Source organism: Tamandua tetradactyla, chromosome 1 (assembly GCF_023851605.1).
Source record: "Tamandua tetradactyla isolate mTamTet1 chromosome 1, mTamTet1.pri, whole genome shotgun sequence".
Taxonomy (NCBI): domain Eukaryota; kingdom Metazoa; phylum Chordata; class Mammalia; order Pilosa; family Myrmecophagidae; genus Tamandua; species Tamandua tetradactyla.
In genome coordinates this window covers 151,305,536-151,327,501 of record NC_135327.1, presented here as the reverse complement: position 1 = coordinate 151,327,501, position 21,966 = coordinate 151,305,536, and the positions used below count along the sequence as shown (strand labels likewise).

At 37.9% G+C, this 21,966-nt stretch overlaps 1 protein-coding gene across 4 annotated transcripts in view; it reads left to right on the top strand.

The window, feature by feature from the left end:
* The window catches only part of DOCK4 (dedicator of cytokinesis 4), a 468,183-nt gene that overhangs the window by 211,907 nt on the left and 234,310 nt on the right, over positions 1 to 21,966 (top strand). For all 4 annotated transcript variants that reach the window (XM_077169893.1, XM_077169973.1, XM_077169724.1 and 1 more), the window contains exons 4-7: positions 1,699 to 1,754; positions 6,891 to 6,987; positions 12,117 to 12,265; positions 16,277 to 16,361. In XM_077169893.1, coding sequence (XP_077026008.1) covers positions 1,699 to 1,754; positions 6,891 to 6,987; positions 12,117 to 12,265; positions 16,277 to 16,361 — 387 coding nt within the window. The remainder of the gene's footprint in view (positions 1 to 1,698; positions 1,755 to 6,890; positions 6,988 to 12,116; positions 12,266 to 16,276; positions 16,362 to 21,966) is intronic.

Genomic DNA, 21,966 nt, shown 5'->3' with positions numbered 1-21,966 from the left:
CAAAAGGAATATTGAATATAGATATTAAATCTTCAAGTTTTCTGTGGTATCATTTGCAAAATACTGGCGTGGAGAAACACTGTCCCTTTTAATGGCATGATAAGAGTTTGGGGAGCTGAAGTAGAAAAACCGTATTATAAAAACCTGTCCTTCTTACTATTTAGACAGAAACCAAGGTTTCATTATCCCTTATAAATTTATCTAAGTCCCAAGGAAGTATAGGAGAAAGTAATGTGATTTTTGTTTTAGCCTTTCATTTCTATAGTTTGTGATTTTGACACTCATCCTTGCTAATATCTATGTTTTTCTACTTTGTTCTAATCTCCCAAACTCTCACCTAAACTCCTTATTTTGTGTAATATATTCTTACATGTCATGTTCATTTTTGTGGTTTAATTCTGGCTCTATTAGAATTATAGATGAAAAAATATATCTTTTATCATTCTCAAAATGCAATTTAAATAATTAAACTCTTTTGCCTGCCTTTTTGATTAAATATACCTCTCTCTGAATCATCCAACTATGCTTAACTACCTCATTTTATTATTATTTTTTAGGTCTTTCTAAAGGAGAGCCTGAGGGTCAAAGAATATACAAATTTATTTCTTTTTCATACTGTAGCCCTCATTTAAAGTTGTTTTTCAGAATCTCTATGGCACATGCAAATATAGTTTTGGTATTTTAATTATTCATTTAGAACATGTTTAAGAAAAAAAATCTATTATGACTTCTCTGTTAGTTCTATCACTCTTCTCACAATTAACCCCCAAGTTCTGGCTCTTCCTTTTAAATTGTGATTACTCTGTTTGTTAACCCTAGCATATTAAGGTGAATTTAAATTTTGAAGGAAAAAAAGTGAGTTGTTTGCCTATTCACTACTGTTGAGTATGCAGAATTTGCTTATTAAATTTCATTTTATACTTGCATCCACAGTGGTGATTATTCAAATGGCATTTGTTTCCTTAAATATTCGATTGAATTTGTCATTTGATTATACATCAAAAATCCTTCAGAGGATATTGTCACATTATGGACAATAAAATTGCTCATTTTTTTTGTTTATTTCTTTCAATTTTCCATTTAGAACAGAGGAGCAATTTCCTTGCCCTATCTTTCCACTACAATAAAAAGCTTTAAGCTAGCATGGCTTCTTTTGTTTAATTTTTGTTCCATTAGGATGGCAGCATGATGATTAATTGCTGCTGTGTTTTCATCAAAGATCTTCCATAACACATAATACACATATTATCTCCAAATTCACAGTGGTGATTTTTAGTGTATGTTTAAAAATAGAAACCTAAGTGTTTAGGGGAGAAAAGAAAAAGAATAACAAAAAAAACCCAACAATCCTTTTCAAAACTATGCAGTATTCTTAAAAAATATTCAATATAATGTGTTTTTATGTAGAATTCCTGAACTTTTTAAAAATTTTCTGATTTATAAAGAATGAAATTTAATTTTTTCCAGTTATATTCATTATAGTGTATTTCAAAATTTGTAAATTGACGAATAGTGAAAAATAAAAGGAGGACCTAAGCGACAAATAGGTTTTAGCCTATAGAATGTGACAGAGATGTGGTTTTTCCCTATTCCTGGTATTGTTATGGATATGTGGCTGTATTTTATGCATTTGACTTGTGCATCCAACCCTGCCTTAACAGACAGCTAGCACCATCACCTTTTTGTTTTCTCTTCTAGGGTATATTTCCTTCCAGCTATGTTCACTTAAAAAATGCCTGTGTAAAGAACAAAGGGTAAGAAGAGATGAGGTTTATTAATAGTTGGGGGATTTTTTCACAGAACCATTGCTTATTTTGGATTTTGAAAGGCTTAGTAATTGTCTTAAAATATGAACTGTAGAGGATCACACCCTTGTCTGAATTGTCTGATAAAGATATATTGACCCAGGGCGCTGTGGGTGGAGGTAGTTCAAGTTCATGCCTGCATGTGCTGGACCTCAGCAGGATTTAGGGCACTGGAGGTCTCCCCATTGTTCACAATTCATAGAATCATCTAATCTTAAGCAGAAAGAGTTCTTAGTTTCCTGCTACTTAAGAAAGCAGGGCAGTCAGACCCATGCAATATTGAGTCATACAGTCTCAAAACCCAGAAATTTCCTAGGTTCATCACTGCCTGCCTTTGTCTACGTGGATGTAATAATGACATATCTTGCAATGTGACCACTTCTCAAGGCCATTATCCTACTTGTAGATAACTTATACTCTGTTTGAGCTCATGATTAACTAGGATTTCATATGCATTTTAATTTTTCAAGGGTATTTCTAAAAGGACTTGAAGCAGCTTTCAGAATAATCTATCTTTCAGATAAGGTATTGCAAGATAAAACAGCACAACTCGCCTATTAAAGTGACTAATACAAACAAATTATAGGTTTGATACCAGTGCCCCAAGGGAGATGTATTGGATTGTTACATAATTTTCTTTTTATGACAAAAGAAAGAAAGTAGATTCACCTGCAGAAATTATATTTATTCCTCAAATAGCAAAAAAATAGCAATTTATTCTTTGAATTTTTAAGCCAAATTTTAAAGCATAGTAAATGGTATCTTCACACTTGAGTCTTATCAAAAAAGTTTCATGAATGCTATTAAGTGGGTAATTCTTATTTTTCCACCCTCTGTAAAGGTATAGTATTAAATTTTATTTCAGTGAGAGAACTTCTAAAATGACTGAGATTTATGGTATAAATATTTTGAGTCTGCCCTGTATGGGTGAAAAACATCAGGGAATCATTATACTGATGGGTAATGTTGGCTACTTCAAGCAATATTTATTTTTAGTAGTAGTAATTATAATTTTTAAAATAGAAGACTAAAAGCATTATCATTCTAATACTAATAAATTACCCCCATGACTATTTATAGCAATAATAAGGACCCCTTGCCGGGGCCTTATGTCTCTGCAACAGCCCAGTAGACTAGATACGAATACGTGCAAATGGGAAGACTGGAGCTCAGACAATTTAAGCAACTTGCCAGTGATCACCCAGAGGCACCTAAACACAGGCCACAGTTCCTACAGTTTCTTTCCACTGTTCACTTTCACTCAAGTTCTTAATAACTGTGTGTCTTTCATAAATGCCATGCAGCTATTTGCACCAAAAGTGAGTCAAGCAAAGTTGTCGCTCCTCTTGGAGTCGACTGGGTCAGCACTCCTCAAGTAAACAGAGGACACTCCCAAGAACACTTCAGCCACATACTTCCTCTTCCCTCGGCCCATTCTGCCCTGGCAGTTTCGACTAGGCAGTGTAGTCTCTTAAAGTACTGACCTGGGCAGGCCCATGCAGCCAGCTCTTCTCACTTCCTTTTCCCCAAGGCCAACTCTGACCCCTTCAACTCTCCAGCATAAAGGACTACTTAGCCCTCATCTCATACTCTGACTGAGAAAGAGAAAAAAGAGAAGGTTAGCCAAGGTGATTGAAGCATCTTTACACCCAGGGAAATTTCTACCCTTTTAAAAAGGTTGGGTGGGACATAATTTTTAAAAAGGGCCTTATTATTATTTGTTGTCTGAGTCAGTAACTGGTACAGATCTAACCACCTTCCCTGAGCACTGGAAGTTTCAATGTGGGTGAAGGGGACTCAGAATTTGGTTTTGTAAGTTTAAGTCTTGGTGGTAGGTTCTCTACCTCACAGCAGACATGATGGGTGTTGTGCAGCAGGATTGCTTTGGGGTAGAATGAAACTTTCTATTTTTGAAAAAGTATTGGAATTGATTGAGAGTCTAGGTTGTAGGAATTTTGACTGGAAGAAAACATTAGCTCAAAAACACTTGAGGTCATATATTGCTAGGCAGTTCCTTTCCCAGAGAAGAACTGCTTTAGGATTTTGGTGCTGTGTGTCTTATTTTAAGCAGTTTAGCAGCCTGATGCCCACCAGGATGAAATAGCTACACAGTGCACCCCAGAATATAACTTCAGTGTGGCATCTTAAGACAGACTATTTGAATATTGATTTTTGGTAGGAGAATAATTAATAAAAAACAGCTGTCGACAAAAATGGCAATTTTGTGCTTTTTAAAAATTTATATTTTTGTTGGAAAAAAAAAATCAACTTCCCACAGACTGAATTGCTTTTTATATTCTTCCTGGGTCTTCAGGGCAATGCAGGACTCATAGGGGTCCTTCGATTAAATTATAGTTTGTGTACAGTGAGGCCACTTCTAAATTGTTTAATTCTTGATGAGGTCATATAACTCTTTAAAAGTTAAGTGGGATGTCAAGTTCTCCTAGAAATTCATTGTGCCCTCCTCGACCTTGCTTAGGATCATTTTATAAAATCCATCTCCAAATATGCATCATTTAAATTGCAATAGCGGCTTCAAAAGCAAAATAAATGCCCTGCCATTTGAAAATGTTAAATGTAGTCTTATTAAAAAAAGGCTCAGTGTATGCCATAGTTTAATATATTACTGTTTACTTTTATTTCTAGCTTTAAATCCTGTTTTACATTTTCAGCTGTGTTTAAGCTCTAGAAAGAAGGAAAACATGCCCAGGGCAGGTATTTTAGCAGCGGTATGAAATGAGAAGTTAAGGTGCTATTAGTGAAAAAATCAAGGCAAGATTTGAATTATCTTTCTTGCTGTCAAGAAGACTTTACAAATGACAATTTTATAGGATACAGAGAACAAACCAAATCTTCCGTTCATTTTCCTATCTCCTTATGTATCTTCTTAACTATCAATATCTTATTCGATGCTGGAATATATTTTCCAAGTATAGTTTCTGAATTTTTTTTTAATACTTTTATTGTAAAAGCAACATACAAACATTCTTGACAGCCAAACATTCTATTCATGATATACAATCAGTGGCTTACAATACCATCACATAGTTGTGTATTCATCACCATGATTTTTTTTTGAACATTTGCATCACTCTAGCAAAAGAAATAAAAAAGAAAAAAACTCAAACATACCATACCCCATACCCCTTCCTCTCATAGACCACTAGTTTTTCAATCTACTCAATTTATTTTTACCTGTGTTCCCCCTATTGCTTATTTTTTAATCCATATTTTTTACTCATCTGTCCATACCATAGATAAAAGGAACATCAGACACAAAGTTTTCACAATCACACAGTCACCTTGTAAAAGCTATATCATTATATAATCATCTTCAAGAAATGTGGCTACTGGAACACAGCTCTACAGTTTCAGGTACTTTCCTCTAGCAACTCCAATATACCATAAACTAAAAAGGGGATATCTATATAATGCATAAGAATAACCATCAAGATAACCTCTTGACTCTGAAATCTCTCAGCCACTGACACTTTATTTTGTTTCATTTCTCTCTTCCCCCTTTTGGTCGAGAAGGTTTTCTCAATTACTTGATGCCAGGTCCCGGCTCACCCCAGATTTCTGTCTGACGTTGCCTGGGAGATTGGCACCCCTGAGAGTCATGTCTCACATTGAGGGGAGGGCAGTGAGTTCATTTGTCGTGTCAGCTTAGAGATAGAGAGGCCACATTTGAGCAACAGAAGCAGTTCTCCGGGGGTGACTTTTAGGCCTCATTTTAAGCAGGCTTAGCCTATCCTTTGCAGGGATAAGTTTCATAGGGGTGAACCCCAAGATCAGGGGCTCAGTTTATTGATTTGGTTGTCCCCGCTGCTTGCAAAAATATCAGAAATTCTCCAAATGGGGAAGTTGAATATTTCCCCCTTTCTCCCCATTCTCCCAAGAGGACTTTGCAAATACTTCTTTATTCACTGTCCAAATAACTCTTGGATTTATGGAGGCATCACACTAACCTGGACAAACCAACAAAATCTCATACCCTAGTCAAGATATATACTTATTGTGTTCAGTTAAACTGACTGTATGAGTTAAATTAGGAAATATAAATTTTGCACCAAATAAACATCTCTCCCTTTAGACTCACACAAAAGTTGAAGTTTTAAAATATGGATGATACCATCCTTTGCCCAGTCTTCTGATATATCTTAATCCTATCCAAATCAGTTTCATTCATATTTCTACTCGATGTCTGATCACTTTTTCAACTTTCTACACAGTTCCTGTATGGAGTCCTGCTGACTTTCATGGCTTCAGAGCGCTAACTCTGAGTCTCAGGTGTCACATAAATACCTGACGTTTCTGGGAAAGACCATGTTATACACAAACAGCTTAGTATTTGAGAATTTAGAATTAGCAGATATACCTCCTGAATATATATGACTGAGTTTTTAGAGACAAAATGGGTAGAATGTATTAACTTAATCATAGAGAGGAATATTTTGGAATGGATATTCAAATATCCCTCATGTCTTAGGCCCTTGATAAATTCTATGATGCATTTCTGTTAGTATTAATTTTTCATGGTGCCATCTGCAAATAATAAAAATGAATTGATACTGAGATCAAGTGAATGTTGAAATCAGTACCTTGGTGGCTGGTTATTTAGAACATTGAGTTAGTTCGAATGTTTGCCTCGTGCCGCCATCATATCCTGATGATTAAACAAGTGCTTCACTCACTTAAGTCCTTTGGTGATCACACTTGAGAGGCAAAAGTCACATCAAGGTTTCCTTGGCCCTGTGTCCTCATTTCAGAGACGAGGGCTTTGGGGCTCAGGGAAGTTAAATGAGTTACTGGCTGGTGGTCAACCTAGGGAGGAGCAGAACCCTTCTGATGTAGTTTCTTTTCCACCCCACTGCTCCAACTTGCTCTGGATGAGATCACATTATCGTGGTGTCGTAACTCACATAGTCTTCTCACACAAGCTCATCCCCAGGTCCTGCTCACTGTGCAGAACCAAACAATGACTAGATGGCTTTCTATTCTGCTTGATTTATTAAGGTGTTCACGGCAAAATTGGTGTCTGCGGTATTTGCATGTCTGTTTTCTTTTTCTTTTTTAATTTCACAGACAGTTTGAAATGGTCATTCCCACTGAAGACTCTGTTATCACAGAAATGACCTCAACGTTAAGAGACTGGGGAACAATGTGGAAACAACTCTATGTGGTAAAAAACTTTTTAATGGTATACTTTTTGGAGTAGAGAATTGTTTTAAGAACTATCTGCACGTGAGAAGCATCAACTAATATTTGAGCACCTCCAGTGAGTCAATATCCCTTAGGGAATCAGGGATACAGATCTTAATAAAACACAGTCTCGTAATCCACGTGTCCTCTGAGCATGTGTTTTCCACGTTCTTTTTCATACCACAGGAATAGTAAAGATGAATTTTCTGACATCTAATCAAATATGGTTGATTTACATGGACCTAGTATTACGTATCCTGAGTCAGAGGGAAATAACTTTATTTTTAAGGGATTTTTTTTTCAATGCAATTTTAGTGTTGGTGGCATTTTATTGTGCTCTAATTCTGAAACTAAATCAAGTATACTGTAAATGATGTTCTTCTTAGTCAGAATCAATGAGAGTATTCTAAATATACTAAAGAAAGGGATGTTTCTTGGTTAAACAAAACAAAAGATCAACATTTAGGTAGTGTGGGTTTATTTACTTACTTATTGTAACACATTACTGAGCACATATTATGTTGCACATTCCAGTGGGAAGTTCTCTGTATGCAGTATTTCATTTAATCCTTACAACCACTCCATGAAATAATGACTATTATCATCTGTAGCTTACAAATGAGGAAAATGAGTGAGCTACTTACTTTAGGGCAAGTAGTTGAATTTGGGGGAGCTGAGATTCTAATATGATTCTCATGCTCTTACTCTGAACCACTTGTTAAAGCTTGGGGATAAGGAAGTTTTGGGGAAGCTGAATGCTATTTCTTTTTTTTATTTTAATCATTTGGAGGGATGAGTTCAAAATACAAAAGGGTGTACTTATCTTAACAAAACTGATTGGACACGACCTGTCTAAGGGAAAATCATATTAGTGATGAGCATTGGCAGAGAATGACAGTTTTTGTCTGTTGCACATAAAATACAATAGTTTATTTCATTGAGGCAAGAAAATCTTTAAAAGTTGTTAACAACAACCCTTTGGATGTTGGATTTCTTTACTGTGGCCCTGTTGGAGCTGGTGGCTTTTGGATTCACAATTCAAATCCACAAAGCCAACTTGGATGAATGCCAGAGGCTGGGCTTTGTAGGAAAGAGATAAAGGTGAAGTCAAGATTATTGACCTCAAGGGCCCTGTACTGGGATTCTGCAGTTTTGGATTGAAAAGAATAAGAAATCCAAACACAATTTCACTTAAAATTTCACAATTTCCGTGGTGCTAACATGGAAAAAGAAACTATTTAAAAGGTTCAAACACTGCATCTTAAGTATACAATATAAGAAAGTTATAAAAACAGTGGCCCTCAAGTATCGTTCATTAGTTGAGGTAGAGCACCAACACTTCTCCTTTTATGTAGTTGCCTTTGGGGAACAAAATTGAATTTCTTCCTAACTCTGCCTCATCTAGTTATTTTTATCTGCTTTTGACATTATAACCATCTATTTTGGGGACATACCAGGTTAGGTTGAGAATATAACTGTTGTAAATGCTAGGAGAAGCCTCCTTTCCTACTCGTATTCTGAGTAATGAAAAAAAGATAGAATTATTTCAAAGTTTCCCTGGACACTGGAATGGTAGTGAGCTATATTCAGAACAAATGTAAAGTTTAACTTGGAGATAATAGATTTTTAAACTGGGAATGAGGCTGACTTGGCTATTGACTTGGTTTGCCAGAACTGCTGTGACAGATACCACATCCTGATTGGCTTAAGCATTAGAAGTGTATTGGCTTACAGTTTCCAAGACTGGAAATAAAAACTCAAGGTGTCGGCAAGGCCATGCCTTCTGAAAGTCTGTGGTGTTCTGGTGATGGCTTTCCAGCGATTCTCTGTCACAGGGTTTTCACTTCTCTGGCTTCTATGTCTCCAGCTCAGCTATCTCTCTCTGTCCAGATTTCCTCTCCTTATAAGGACAACTCAGTTTGACCTCATCTAAGAAGGATCTTCAAAGATCCCATTGGTCCCTAAATCCCAGGGGTTAGAACTTGACCATGTCTTCTGGGAATGTGATTCAATCTCATCACCAATATTGGATCTTTTGCATTCTCTTGATCTGATTATAAATCTTTTGTACCAAGTGTTTTTTTTTTTTTTTTTTTTAACATGGGCAGGCACTGGGAATTGAACCCGGGTCCTCTGGCATGGCAGGCAAGCGTCCTTGCCTGCTGAGCCACCGTGGCCCGCCCTGTACTAAGTGTTTTAGTTCAAGTTCATCATGCTTGAGTATATTGGGGTATTTTCCATATCCTTTTCTAATTTAGCTTCTCCGCTGGAAGATATTAGAAGATGGCAATAATATCATGTAAGTAGGAGCAGTTTATAAGAAAATATATATGTAGAACATTTAGCAAAAAAAGCACATGGCAAATGCTGGAGAAATATTAGTTGCTGTTTAATAACATTAGTAAGGACCTAAATAATGTTCCTTAAAGGTGTTTAAAATAGTATTAATAAAATATCAGTAATAATAATCATAAAAGGTTTAGGTGAAATGCAGCAGCCATCTTTGTTCTTTTTGCAGGCCCTGGCTGGGTATTTTATCTTTGTGTATTTTATCTCTTCCCTGAGGCTCTGTCAGATGGTTTTTATTCTCGAATCTTATCAAAGAGCTTAGTTTGTTAGTCTCTTCAGGGTCTCAAGCTAAGTGGTAAAGCCTGAATCTAAATCCAGGTCTGCTGCTACCGAAACCTGTACTGTTTTCATTTTGACACAGCTAAACACTTAGTCATTTCCTAAAATTCCAAAATACTTCCAGTTAATTTTTTTGCTATATTTCTGGTAGATTGCAGGATTTTTTAGATATTGTTTTGTTCCAAGTGATTAATATCATACTTTCCCTTTTTAATTTAACACTAAATCAGAAGCATTTTTCAGATTTCTCTGTATTTTCCGTAACTATCCAATTTTAAAAATCCGATTTTATGACTAGAAATCAAATTAGATGTGTGCTGTTTTTTATGTCATAGTAGGACACATTTGCTATCCAGGCCTGCAGAATGTCAGTGTGCCTGCCACCTCTGAGTTTTCTTCCCTAAGGGGAAATCCAGGCAGCTGGCTTTCATTTTTATAGAGGATCCTGCTTCCTTCTCATCTTAACGTTCTCTCGAGCCGAAGTATAAGAGGTGACATCATTACTAAGTCAGTCCTCTCCTCTGGACGACTGCAGAACGCCTTGCCCCAGAGCAGAACAGATGATTGCTCACTGTGACAGCCTAAGAGGATGCTAGTTCTTTCCTTTGCTGCACGAAATTTATAACCTTTCTTAAGGAATTTCTTTGACTTGCACAAGTCTTTCCTTCTGACCACTGACTTCGAGTGTTTCTTGAATTTTCCTGATTATTCTTTTGGATGATCTAAACAGAATGAAGGTCCGTAAAAACTGGCATATCATGTAAATCAAGGTATTCGTTCATTCATTCTCCAGCTGCTGGGGCCACACAAGGCAGACACAACAGTCCTTGTTGGGCGCATACAGCCAAATGGGGCATTCAGACACTGGACAATGAATTACAAGAAGACTGCATTACAATTGTCCTTGTAATGACTTCTGTGGGAGTGTATAACATGAGTAAAAAGTGAGAAGTAATTAGAAGAACAGCCTGGTTAGAGTTCTTTAGGAGTGGAATGAAGAATAAGATTATTTTAAATCTCAAGAGCATCAAGGATGTTGTAATGGAAAATACGTGTTGTTTGGCTGCCAAATTTGCCTAAATTTGCCAAATTTGCCTAAGTTTGCGAAAGCAGAAAGCACATGATTACTTTTAAAAATAAAAAATATTTATTTTATGATGAACATCCTTTATCCCACAGAATTTGATATTTCTGGCAGCTTCTAGCTTTAAAGAACTTTGGATAAATGATCACCTCAATGCTTTCATACCATTATGAAGGTTGAAAGCATAGCTTGTTGTTGTTAAGAAAGATGAAAAGTAAATACTATAACAGCTTTTCCCTAGGAGTCTCTGGGGTAAGGGTTACATACTTAGGTTTTGTTAAAGAAACAGTGTCTATGGAGTAAGCTCTCTAAATCAATCCCATAACAATAACAGTTCTAGTAATAGCCCATACTTATATATATTCTGAATAAAGCATTGTTCTCAGAGTTTTATGTTAAGAACTTAACATAATCCTCATAAGAGCTCTATTGGGTAGGTATTATGATACGCATTTTATAGATAAGAAAACTAAACGCAAAGAGGTTAATAAATTGCCAAATGTTTCTCAACCAATAAACGGCAGCATTGGGATTCAGATGGTGGTAGTTTGACTCAAGAATTCAGGAGCGCTTCACAAATGTTATCTCTAATCCACAAAATCATCCCTACGGAAAGATAGTACCTCCCTGCTTTACCAAGATGAGAAAACCGTACTCAACCCTGTAAAACGAATTAGTGGCAAAACCAGAATTTGAAGCTGGAAGTTTAACCTGTCTTTTTCCGTGAAGCCACATTCCTTGATGAATTTTACAGGAGATGATTTTGAATCTACATGAATGTTTAAAAATTAAGGAAGGAAACAGTTTTTGATTGTCTTAAATACTGATCAGATAATAATAGCAAGTGAAAATGTATCCTTAATGAATGTCCAGCTTCTGCTAGGAGCTACAATACAGCACTAAGTCCAATGTGTAAGAAACAATTGGAAAGCAACATTTAAATTTGGCTTTGGTTGCATGCTGCCATGACTCAGAAAGGAGAATGCGAGCCAGAGCTGTCAGGGAAGATCTCCTGATGGAGGCCAAAGTCAACCAAACCTTGAAGGATAGGTAGAATTTGGATAGCGCTAAAGAAAGGAGCCCTTGAGGTGGAAAGGGAGGAACGTAAGTAAACTAGAGACCAAGCATGCAGGGTGGAGGGAAGTGACGACACAGGGACGCAAACACATGCAGGTTGGGTTCTTAGAAGGAGAGCTTGGAAGGAGGTGAAGCTTGGAAGAAAGGGCATAGAACAGCAAGTGCATTTGAGGACAGTGAGAGAAGAGCAGATCTGAAAAAGGAGAATGTATGCAAAGAGTGGTAAACACAGAGAGGTGAATCAGGACTTGTCTCCTTCCTTTCCTCTTTGGTTACCATGCAGACTGCCCACTTAATTTCCTCTGTTGTGATTTTCCTAGAGAAACGAAGGCGACCTCTTCCACCGGCTGTGGCACATCATGAATGAAATCCTGGATCTGCGGCGGCAGGTGCTGGTGGGCCATCTCACCCACGACCGGATGAAGGACGTGAAGCGCCACATCACTGCCCGCCTCGACTGGGGCAATGAGTGAGTAGCCTCTGGTGGGTGGATGCAACAGAAGTCACCCAGGCAGAATCCAGTGTGTGTAAATACCACTGGAGGAAACCAGATGGGCTTTTCCAGTTGCCCTCTTTTGGGGGCTGAGTGCAGACTGGTGTTGCAGGAGCCAAGAACCTCATTCTCCAGGCCTGCTGTGGGCTCTGTGATGCTGTTTGTTCTCTAGTGCCCTGTGTGGTCTAACAGTGTCCCATGCTCAGGGAAAATGAAATATTCACAGTGGAAAATCAGATCATGGCTCCTGGCTAAAATTGGTCTTAGTTTCAAACAGGCTGTAGGCTTGGCATGCGAATTTGCTTTTGATATTTTGTGGCAGTAGGTCACCGGTGTAACTGGAGGGAGATGCCAGTGCTGACAGCTTCTGTGAGAAGTCTGTGCATAAGTACCGTGGGGCCTTTTATTATCGCTATGATTAGCCCTGTGCATACATATTAGGCATTGAGAAGCTGATTGGGAGGACTCAGTAGAAAGCGGTTTGTAACTGAGATTTACTTTGAAATAAAACTGAAAGTTACTAATTTAAAACAATAGATAGTACATTAAGTAGTAAAACTAATCTCTTAAAGCTGTGACCTAGGCTATTACACTAAATAGGAATGTTAAATTATGGGTGAGAAATAAGAATAAACCAACTTTTACTATGATCATGGGTTTCCATAAGGCTGAAGTTTAAGGGAGTTAAATTGCCCCTTAATATCTTATACTTCCATATCCGCTCTTCCTTTCCTCTACCCAAATCTCCATTTGCTATTGGAGCTTTAGAGGTTCAATAAAAGAGAATAAGAAAAAAGCAGAAGGAAATGGAGAAAACAGCAGAAAGTGCATCACAGAGATATTTGCCTTACTGAGTCTTGGAGAACCAATTGGAAACTAACTGCTTCGTAAGAAGTCACTTCATCAGAAGCAGGTTTGCTTCCAGTTGAGACATTGCACATTGTAAATATGAATACATTGATGCATAGTTATACAATATAAATATGAATCCCTGCTAATGGATTTTAAACCTCTGCCTCATCCAGAGAGCTCCTTGTATTTTGTTGAGTAAGTTGTGCCGTTCATCTTTTTATAGACAGCAAATCGAGTAGCCCTACTTTGTCTGTCACTGGAAAGGACTTATTTCTTGTGGAGAATAAAACAGGAGTGGAAATGAGGGCATTGGACTAGGAACTCTACTTTGCTTAAGACTTGAGGCAAATTCCTGAACCCTTCTCGACTCCAGTTCTTTATCTATCCAAAGAGCAAGTTGAACTAGAGGTTGTGACCACACCTGAGGACCCTTTCAGCTCCCAGTCAATAAAATTCAAAGCACAGAAGCACCTCCTGAGAAACTAGATTTGCCAGCCATTTGCACTGAGCTTCCAGTCTTGCTGTGTGAGGAGGGGCAGTCCTACGAGGGGTGGTGGGGCGGCTGCCTGGGTGGAAGCAGTGCTGCCTGCCTTTCATGTGTTCCTCTGAGTTTTCACTGAATTACATGGGCTTGTGGTCATTACGCTGGTCCTCGTTTAAACGTCTAGTTTGTAAATAAGAAAGTTGGAAGAAGTTAGTTAATAAAAAATAGCTTAGAAATGTAAAGCACACAAGAAGGTGATACTTTCTCAGTTTTAGGAAGGGAGATGATGTCAGAAGAGAAGGGGAAGGAAGGAAACCATTAATTATGACTGAATCGTGACTCGGTTTTTACCTTACATAAGTTCTAGCTTGTGCTCTGGGCAGTTCTGTGACTAATGTATGGGAAGTTGGTAAAACATTGATGCATGAAGATGAGCGATATAATTTATCTTGCCCCCTCCAAAAATTCATGAGTTTTCTGAGCTCTCATTCTATTTTCTTTGAATGTCTTTAACCACTTGTTTAAAAAATGGTTTTACAGCATGCAGATTATTCAGTTACCTTATTCCTTTCTGCAGTGTAAAAATTTGGTTTCTTACTGATTGCTGCCAAATGGAAAGCAAATTAAGATATTTCTCTTGCCCATTAACCCAAATCAAATTGCCCTGCAAAATTGTCTGTCAGCATGCAGCTCTCTGAGTAAAAATAAGTGTGTGTTCACTTATAAGTTGTGTGTTAAACTGTGGAACAGCGGCAACGACAAGCCCTGTAGGTGTGGGAAGCTGGGGAGAGAAGAAGATAATCCATCTTGTTCCCTAATGGGGCGAGCACAAGAAGTGTGCTCACCAGGGAGCTCACACAGAGTTAAGACAAGGGTCACATAGAAACGTGTCCTGCGATGGTGTGAGGAGAGAACCAAGTCGTCCTTTCTTCCCTATGTCACAGAGCTGTTCAGTGATGGAGTTGATATGAAAATTTGAGTCCCCCATTACTGGCTTCCCGTATCCCATGAGATCTTCCTCCATCTTGTCTCTTCCCTCCTTGACCCATTTCTTCTTATACTTTGTAAAGTGTTGCCCTGTCTTGGTCTCTGAGGTAAGAAATCTCAACAGTGAGAGGTTTATCCTAGGAATTCACAAATCAAAAAAAAAAAAAAATACTAATAAGAGTCTATACACTTTCGGGAAGCCAGGAGAAGTTTACATCAAGCCTTATGGGAGGAAGGAAGTTAAGGATTATGGACTCCCAGATCCTGAAAGTCCAGGAAGGTTCTGGCTTCCACATCTGCTCCAGAACCTCTGCAGCTGGAGTTGGTCTTCACTCACTCATTCTGCATTGGTGTCAGCCAGCTGCCCTTCACATTTCTTTTCTTCCTCATGTCAAAAGACAGATGCTTTCTGCATTTGCAAGTTCAAAATCTCAAAGAAGGAATCTCATTGAGGGTGCCAATTTATCCCTGTTTGGACTGACCATGTTACATCAGGCCTCTCATAGGCTGCTGACCAGTCCATAGCTTATTTACCTGTGGGCCAGCTAGGTGCGGCTCCTGAAGTGGAGATGGTCAGACCATTGTCTGGCTGCCTGTGCCCCTCCCAGCAGAAAGTATGGGCTTAGCAGCGTCTCTTAGAAGGGACTTGAGGGTAAGGCAAGTGCTGCAATTGATATGTGGTTATGTATTCTCTTTCCTTTGCTAGATAATCTTACATCCGCGATATTGACTGGATGCCAAATGATGCCTTAGTTGATAGTGTTGTAGTTCATTCTTGGAAAGAGGGGTGGTGAGTGGGGGGCAGACCTTGTAGGAATCCCTGTGAAGTGTAGCAAGTGAGAACAGGGATACTTTGAAAACAAATCTTGGGATTTGGAAATTTAAAAATAGAAGTATGTTTTTTAAGTCCTGAAAGAGAAACCTAATTTAAGAAGATTAAAACACTGCTTTAGTTTCTGAAAGACCAGCCCGTCTACCCTCAAGAAGGTCACAGACTTCTAATCTTAAGAACAAATGCCCCTCAGCATGTCTACTGTAAGTGTCTGGCTGAAGTAGGTGCTGGATTAATAAGTTTTATTTATGAAGCCTCTAATAAAGTTTGGTGGAGGGCACCCAATTTCAGAATTTTTTTAAATACAAAATTTAGAAAGCTGTGTCTCTATAATCAGATATATAATGCAGGAAGATTCCTATGTTAGGAACTGTGCCGGTGTGAAAGAGATTGGAAATAAATTATTCTCCGAGGATTAGGCATGAGAGACCTCTCTTCATTAAGCTTTTCAAACCTCTATTCAGTTCCAGTTTCCAGAACTAAATTATGTCCAGCTCTAGTTTCCACCCCACTCCAGTGTGAAAGGTTTCTCTAGCGGTAGTTCGTAGGGTGCTGGAGGCTGCCCACTATAGAGCGCCAAGGCCCCAGAGGCAGGGGCACTTGACTGAGAGTGATCTCCTGCCTGCCTTGACTTCCTCTTCTTAAGTTGTGACTAGTGTCCAGCCTAGTGCCATTGGCTGCCTCAACTGTGGTAACAGCTAGTGCAAGGCAAAAATATGGGTAAGAGGAATGTGGTGGGTAACGTAACTTATTTCAAGGTGATGTCTTAAAATAGTCATTTTCAATATATTCCATAGAGGTAACTTATTCCCCAAACTTTTTTTTTTTCCAGACAACTGGGTCTGGACCTGGTACCTAGGAAAGAGTATGCAATGGTGGATCCAGAGGACATCAGCATTACTGAGCTCTACCGATTGGTAGGTACTGGAAACCTTGGCTCCCAGCCTTGCTGCTAATTTTGTGGTTTCCATGGCATTCTTCATTCTTGCTTGATTTCATAAGAACAGGATGTTCCAGGTTTAACTTGGAGACAGTAAAGACAATTGAGAGTTGAGGTGACCATGCCCTGAATACAGTACTAGAACGCTACCTGCCTCAGAATAATGTGATATTCTCTGCTTAGCCCTGACCTCCCAGGCGCTAGCAAGTAAATTCCAAGTAGTTTTAAATTCTTTTGCAAATTTTTGTATTTTTTGCCTAGGTCAGTCCATTGTTTACAAGTTATGCATGTTAATCTGTTGTACATCAAGACAACTTTGCAACTGATGGCATCCACTCATTGCTCACCAGCATGTTAACCCTTCTTCCCTGGTCCCTTTATCATTATATGCAAAGACTATCGAAAGTGTCTTCCCTTTGGTCTGCAACTGCTGGTCTTACCTTCACTCTTCCCAGGACCCATTCGATTCCTTAATGCTGAAGCCTGTTAATAAACCAAAAATAGTTCGTCCTGTTGGCCATTAAAGCATCACCTGTGACTTGAGATTTTTTCCAGTTATACGTTAGGTTGAAGTCCATTTTTTACCCCTGGCATCTAGGTTTCCCAAATCTTGTATCCAGCCTTGGAATCTCACTATTTGTATACAATTTACTTAATCTCTGAATATTATAATATTTATGCCCTCTTAAAACCCCAAATTGGGGAAGGTATTTGGGAAGGGCCTTCAAAGACAGTCACTCCATCTGCAGTTTTGCACTGATATAGTTCATACAGCATCTGACCAAAATGTTCCCGACAGAATGTCTATCATAGATATTAGAATCCTTTTTGTAAGGTCCTGCCACTTTGGGGTAGCTTTCTAAGTTTACAGTATTTTACTGGGAATCTTCTTAACCTGAAGATTACCTGCATATAAAAAAATTGGAAAGGAAAAATTGTTTAGTCCATCAGGAATGATGTCTGATTTTAGAAGGCAGTTCTTAATATTGATTTCAATTTTTTCCTTAATCATCGATCTATTCAGATTATCTCATTGTGACACCTTAAGAGGTGAGACTTAATGAGACACCTCATTCTGCCACTTAAGAGTGGTTTCTGATTTTGTATTTTTCATGTACTTTCCTCAACTTTGAGCTTCTTGGAAGTGGTGTTGCATGCTGTACACCTCTATGACATCAATGTTCAGTAGAATATCTGGCACAGAGCAAAAACACAGTGATCAGTCTGTTGGAGGGAAGCAGAAAAGGAAGAAGGAACGAAAGAAGAGAATTCCAAATTAAAGTCATTACGGCATCTTTCATTATATGACAAGTATGACCTTGTCATTTATTTGTCAATTACATCTTGAAATGTGACTTCTTTATTGTTATTAGCTTTAACTCTTTGGACGTGCTACTTTGTCTCTTACTCTTTTTTTTAAAATCTCTCATTCGTTTTCCATTTCCTTGGGCAGGGCCCTGTATCTTGTACTTCCTATATTAAACTTGGTATAGTTAATATTGCACTGTGCTTTGCGACTTAGTAAACACTTAGTCGATGTTTTTTATTTTATTAAGGTATGATGAAAAGGCCGTGGGTTGGATCCATACATCTAGATTTGAATGCCTGCTTTCTGTTTCCCAGCTCTGTGATATAGAAGTTTGTTCAGTCTCTCTGAATCTCGGTTTCTTCATCTATTAAACTGATAACTAATTCCTGTCATGTCTGTTATGAAGGTTACATAAGAAATGCATGTTAGATGTCTTTCTCTGGTAGATAGTATTTACAAAGCACTTAAGCATTCGGTTGATTTTTCTTCTTTCCTCATCTTTATTTCATCTATATTTAAAAGAGCAAGGTGGTATGGTGGTAAGAAATTGATGTTTTATATGCTAAATTTTAGGATTAGTTTGGCTTTGTTTAATGAAATAAATAAGAGAAGCTTGGATGTGACAGAAATTCATTTCTCTCTTACAAAATACAAGTACAAAAGTAGAAAGTTCTGGGCTCTTTAGTGGTTTCATAGTATCAGAAGGGATATAGGCTCTTACCTTTCTGCTATATATGTATGGCTTCCATCATTAAAGGCATCTCATAGTACAGTGTCACTGCAAGAGCTCCTACCATCATATCTGCTTTCCAGGCAATGTGAAGGCAAAGGGTTCTTCTTGCCTGATTTGATTACTTTACTGAGCCTTCCTGGAAGGTCCATACGACACTCGGACTTACATCTCATTGGTCAGAACTTAGTCACATTCCCACATCTAGCTGGGGAGGTCAGATATTTGCTGCCAAAAATAAATTATATTTTCGCTAGAATAATTTTTGTGTGCTTGCAATTTTGTCTCTGTTCTTTTTCTTAGCATTCTATATAGGAGAGGATATTAATTTCATCTCCTGTGGACATTTCAGTTTGTTGATGGTGGCTGCCAGGCGTACTATGCTGATAAGATTCTGGAGTCTCATCTGGACTCTGCCATTGCCAGGAAAGACCGGAGGAATTTGTTGGTATTTTACAGCTCAATTGCTAGTCCAAAGTCTTCATTTTACAGATGGGGAAAATAAAACGTGATTTTACGTAAAAATTAAAGTGCCCCTCAGCAGTAGTTGCTTTTTACTGTTTCTAAAGCAATGACAGTAGCTGTAGTAAAACCCAAATGATTATAATCTTTAGAAGGACATGTCCTCTTCTTTAAGATAGTTTCTTTTTCAAGTCCCTGTTGGTAACTTGACTTAGCAGGAATCAAGTTCTGTGGAGCCCTGTTCTGTTTCTTTGTCCAACAATAATGACTGAGTATATGGCTTTATCAATTTCACCAGTAAGGGTTGGAAGCCATCATCACTGATCCCATAATTGATTGATTTTTTGGTACTTTGTTGTCACTTATGGATCAAAAACAATGGCATAGGGGTAAAGTGCCCGAACTGAGCATGTTTGAGAAATTGTTACTACTTCCCTTGCTTTAGTAACTATGTCTTCTCAGTGTGTATTTAAAAACACGAGTGTTTATATATCACTAATTATTTTTTCTAATGTTTACAACTCACTAGTCACTTTTTCTAATGATGCTGTATAATAAATCTATATTGCATCATTAGAAAAAAATAAGTTGCTTTAGATTTTTGATAGCCTGTTAGCAGGTCTTTCTCACCTAATTGTGTTAATCTAAGCAGTGAAAAGAGCTGAACCTCACAGTGTTAACATATGTTCACTAGAGAAGCTTGGTTTAGGGCCAAAGGGCAGATCTCAATCCTTCCATAAATAAAGAAAACCTTTTGAGCTGAGTTCTTTGATTATTTGTGTCTGCAGAGTGTCTAATTTTTTATAAGATCACATGGCTGCTTGCTTTGTGCTCCTCAGTATATAGACTAGTAGTTCTTAATAGTAGGCAGTTTTGCTCCCCAGGGAACATATGACAATGTCTGGAGACGTTTTGGTTGTTACACTTTGGAGATGGGTCTACTGGTATCTGGTGGGCTGAGGCCAAGGACGCTACAAAACATCCTAGGATGGCCTGTGCAACAAAGCATCATCCAGCCAAAATCGTCCACAACACTGAGGTTGGCAAACCCTGGCATAGACAATCCCTCTAGTAATGAATATATTATATGAGGATTGAAATTAGAGTCATAAATCTTTGGAATGGCTGTTTCTTTTCCTAATCAAATGTCTCGTTAAGGTCTAAGGGGCACATTTAGTGTAACTAGTAGGTATATTTGTAATCTTCAATTGTTTCTGAGATGGATTTTTGCCTACATGTTATAGACACATAGACCAAATTCTAACTCTTGAAGTATGAACATGCTTTTTAAAATTTTTTTATTGCAATGATAGATATTTTCACAAAAGTATTTTTAGCAGTTCCCCCAAAGTAGTGAGTTATCAAGTGATAAGCAAGGAGTCCCAACCTACTTAAGTCCGAATTGATCCCAGAATGGGACGAGTGGGGGTGGGGGGGGGTAGGGGGTAGATTTTGATGCCAGTAGGTGCCGGGTGTGAGAGTCCATGTCGCATTACAAAGGGTGGGCTTGGGCAGGCTTATTGCAAGAATGCCTGTAAAGACCACAGGTTCCAAGGCAATAATTATATGAAATATGGAACAATAGATATTTCAGTTCGCTGTGACTTCCATCTCTCTGCAATGATCTTGCTCAGTGATTCCCAGCCCTCCTTGCACATTAGAATCACTTAGGGAGCTCTTCACACTACTGCTATCTGAGTCCCCATCCCCTAGAAATTCTAATTTCATTGCTGTAGGATAGGGCCCTATCCATAAAAGTAGTTTTTAAACTATTTCTTGGTGATTCTAAAGTGCTGCTAAGGTTGAAAACTACTGATTTAGATATATTAGACTGTTTGCATGAGTAAGGGGCCTATTTTTTTTCCCTCCATTTTTAGTGACTGTCATAATTTTTGCTGGGAATTTTGCACTGTTTGAAGTTAAGAGTAGACCCCTCCTTGAGGTCTGATCTAAATTTTTTGCATCTGTTTCTCCAATTTAGCCTTTAGTGTAGTCACTTATTTCTCCACAAATAGCTTATACCATGTTATCCCAGACTTTAAATTAGTATATTAGAATTTTTTGCAGAAGAAACTTCTTTGTGAGTTAAAGAGATATCGTTTTATGAGTGTGAAGCTTTATATGCCATAGTTGTGAAAAAAATCCCAAATAGAGCAAACTTCATGGAAAACAAACCTGAATTATACTTTTTTTTTGTAGAATTATACTTTTTTTTGTACAGTAAGGGGTGATTTTTCTAGTAATTATAGGCAAACACATCACAATGCTGAGATCCACCTAAAAAGCAAATTGAGTTACCCTCTTTTGCAGGGAGGTATTTAATGTACCTGTTTATACAGTAGTTTTAAATGTATTTGGTTAATGGCATTTTTTCCTCTCTTTACTTTTTAAGTAGAAAAAAATTGTAGTGATTTTATACTGTTGCTTTTACAACTGTATATTTGGATGGCATTTTTTTTTTTTACCTTCAAAAGTTAGTCCGTTAGTTAATAGTTATTGAACTATCCTTGCAACCTTAAAAAGATGGCTAATATAGGGACTTATGTATCTTTAACCCTCAGCAAATGATATGGCTCCATTGCCGTGGAGTTAAAATTCTGGAACTGTTTACCTGTTGAGTGATAGAAGAGAGGGCTTCCTTAGTAATCTGTGTAATGAAAAGAAGAATCCTCCACATTTTTAGCACCTGTCTTGTTAATAAACAGGTCTTTGCAACAAGTGTTTTCCCTTTACTCATATCGTGAATCCGTGCTACTCAAAGTATGGTCCAAAAAATGGCCGAAATGTGAACTGTTTGTAACTGGTCCAGGTACAGATATAGGGAGTTAATGTTTTGAAAACTTCATAGCAATTTGACATTATGGCATTTTTTTTTTGCATGGACAAGCCCTGGGTATCATGACGTTTTAATTGTATTCTTGTGAAGGTATTAGTCTGCAGTGAATTAAGAAACAACACCCAGGTTTTCTACTGAGGGTAGTTTGAGAAACAAGGTCCTAGATGGTTCATAATCCCTGCTTATTTTTTAGTTCTCTGCTAAAGCGTCGCTTTCCCAAAGAAGCCTTCCTTGACTTCCCAGGC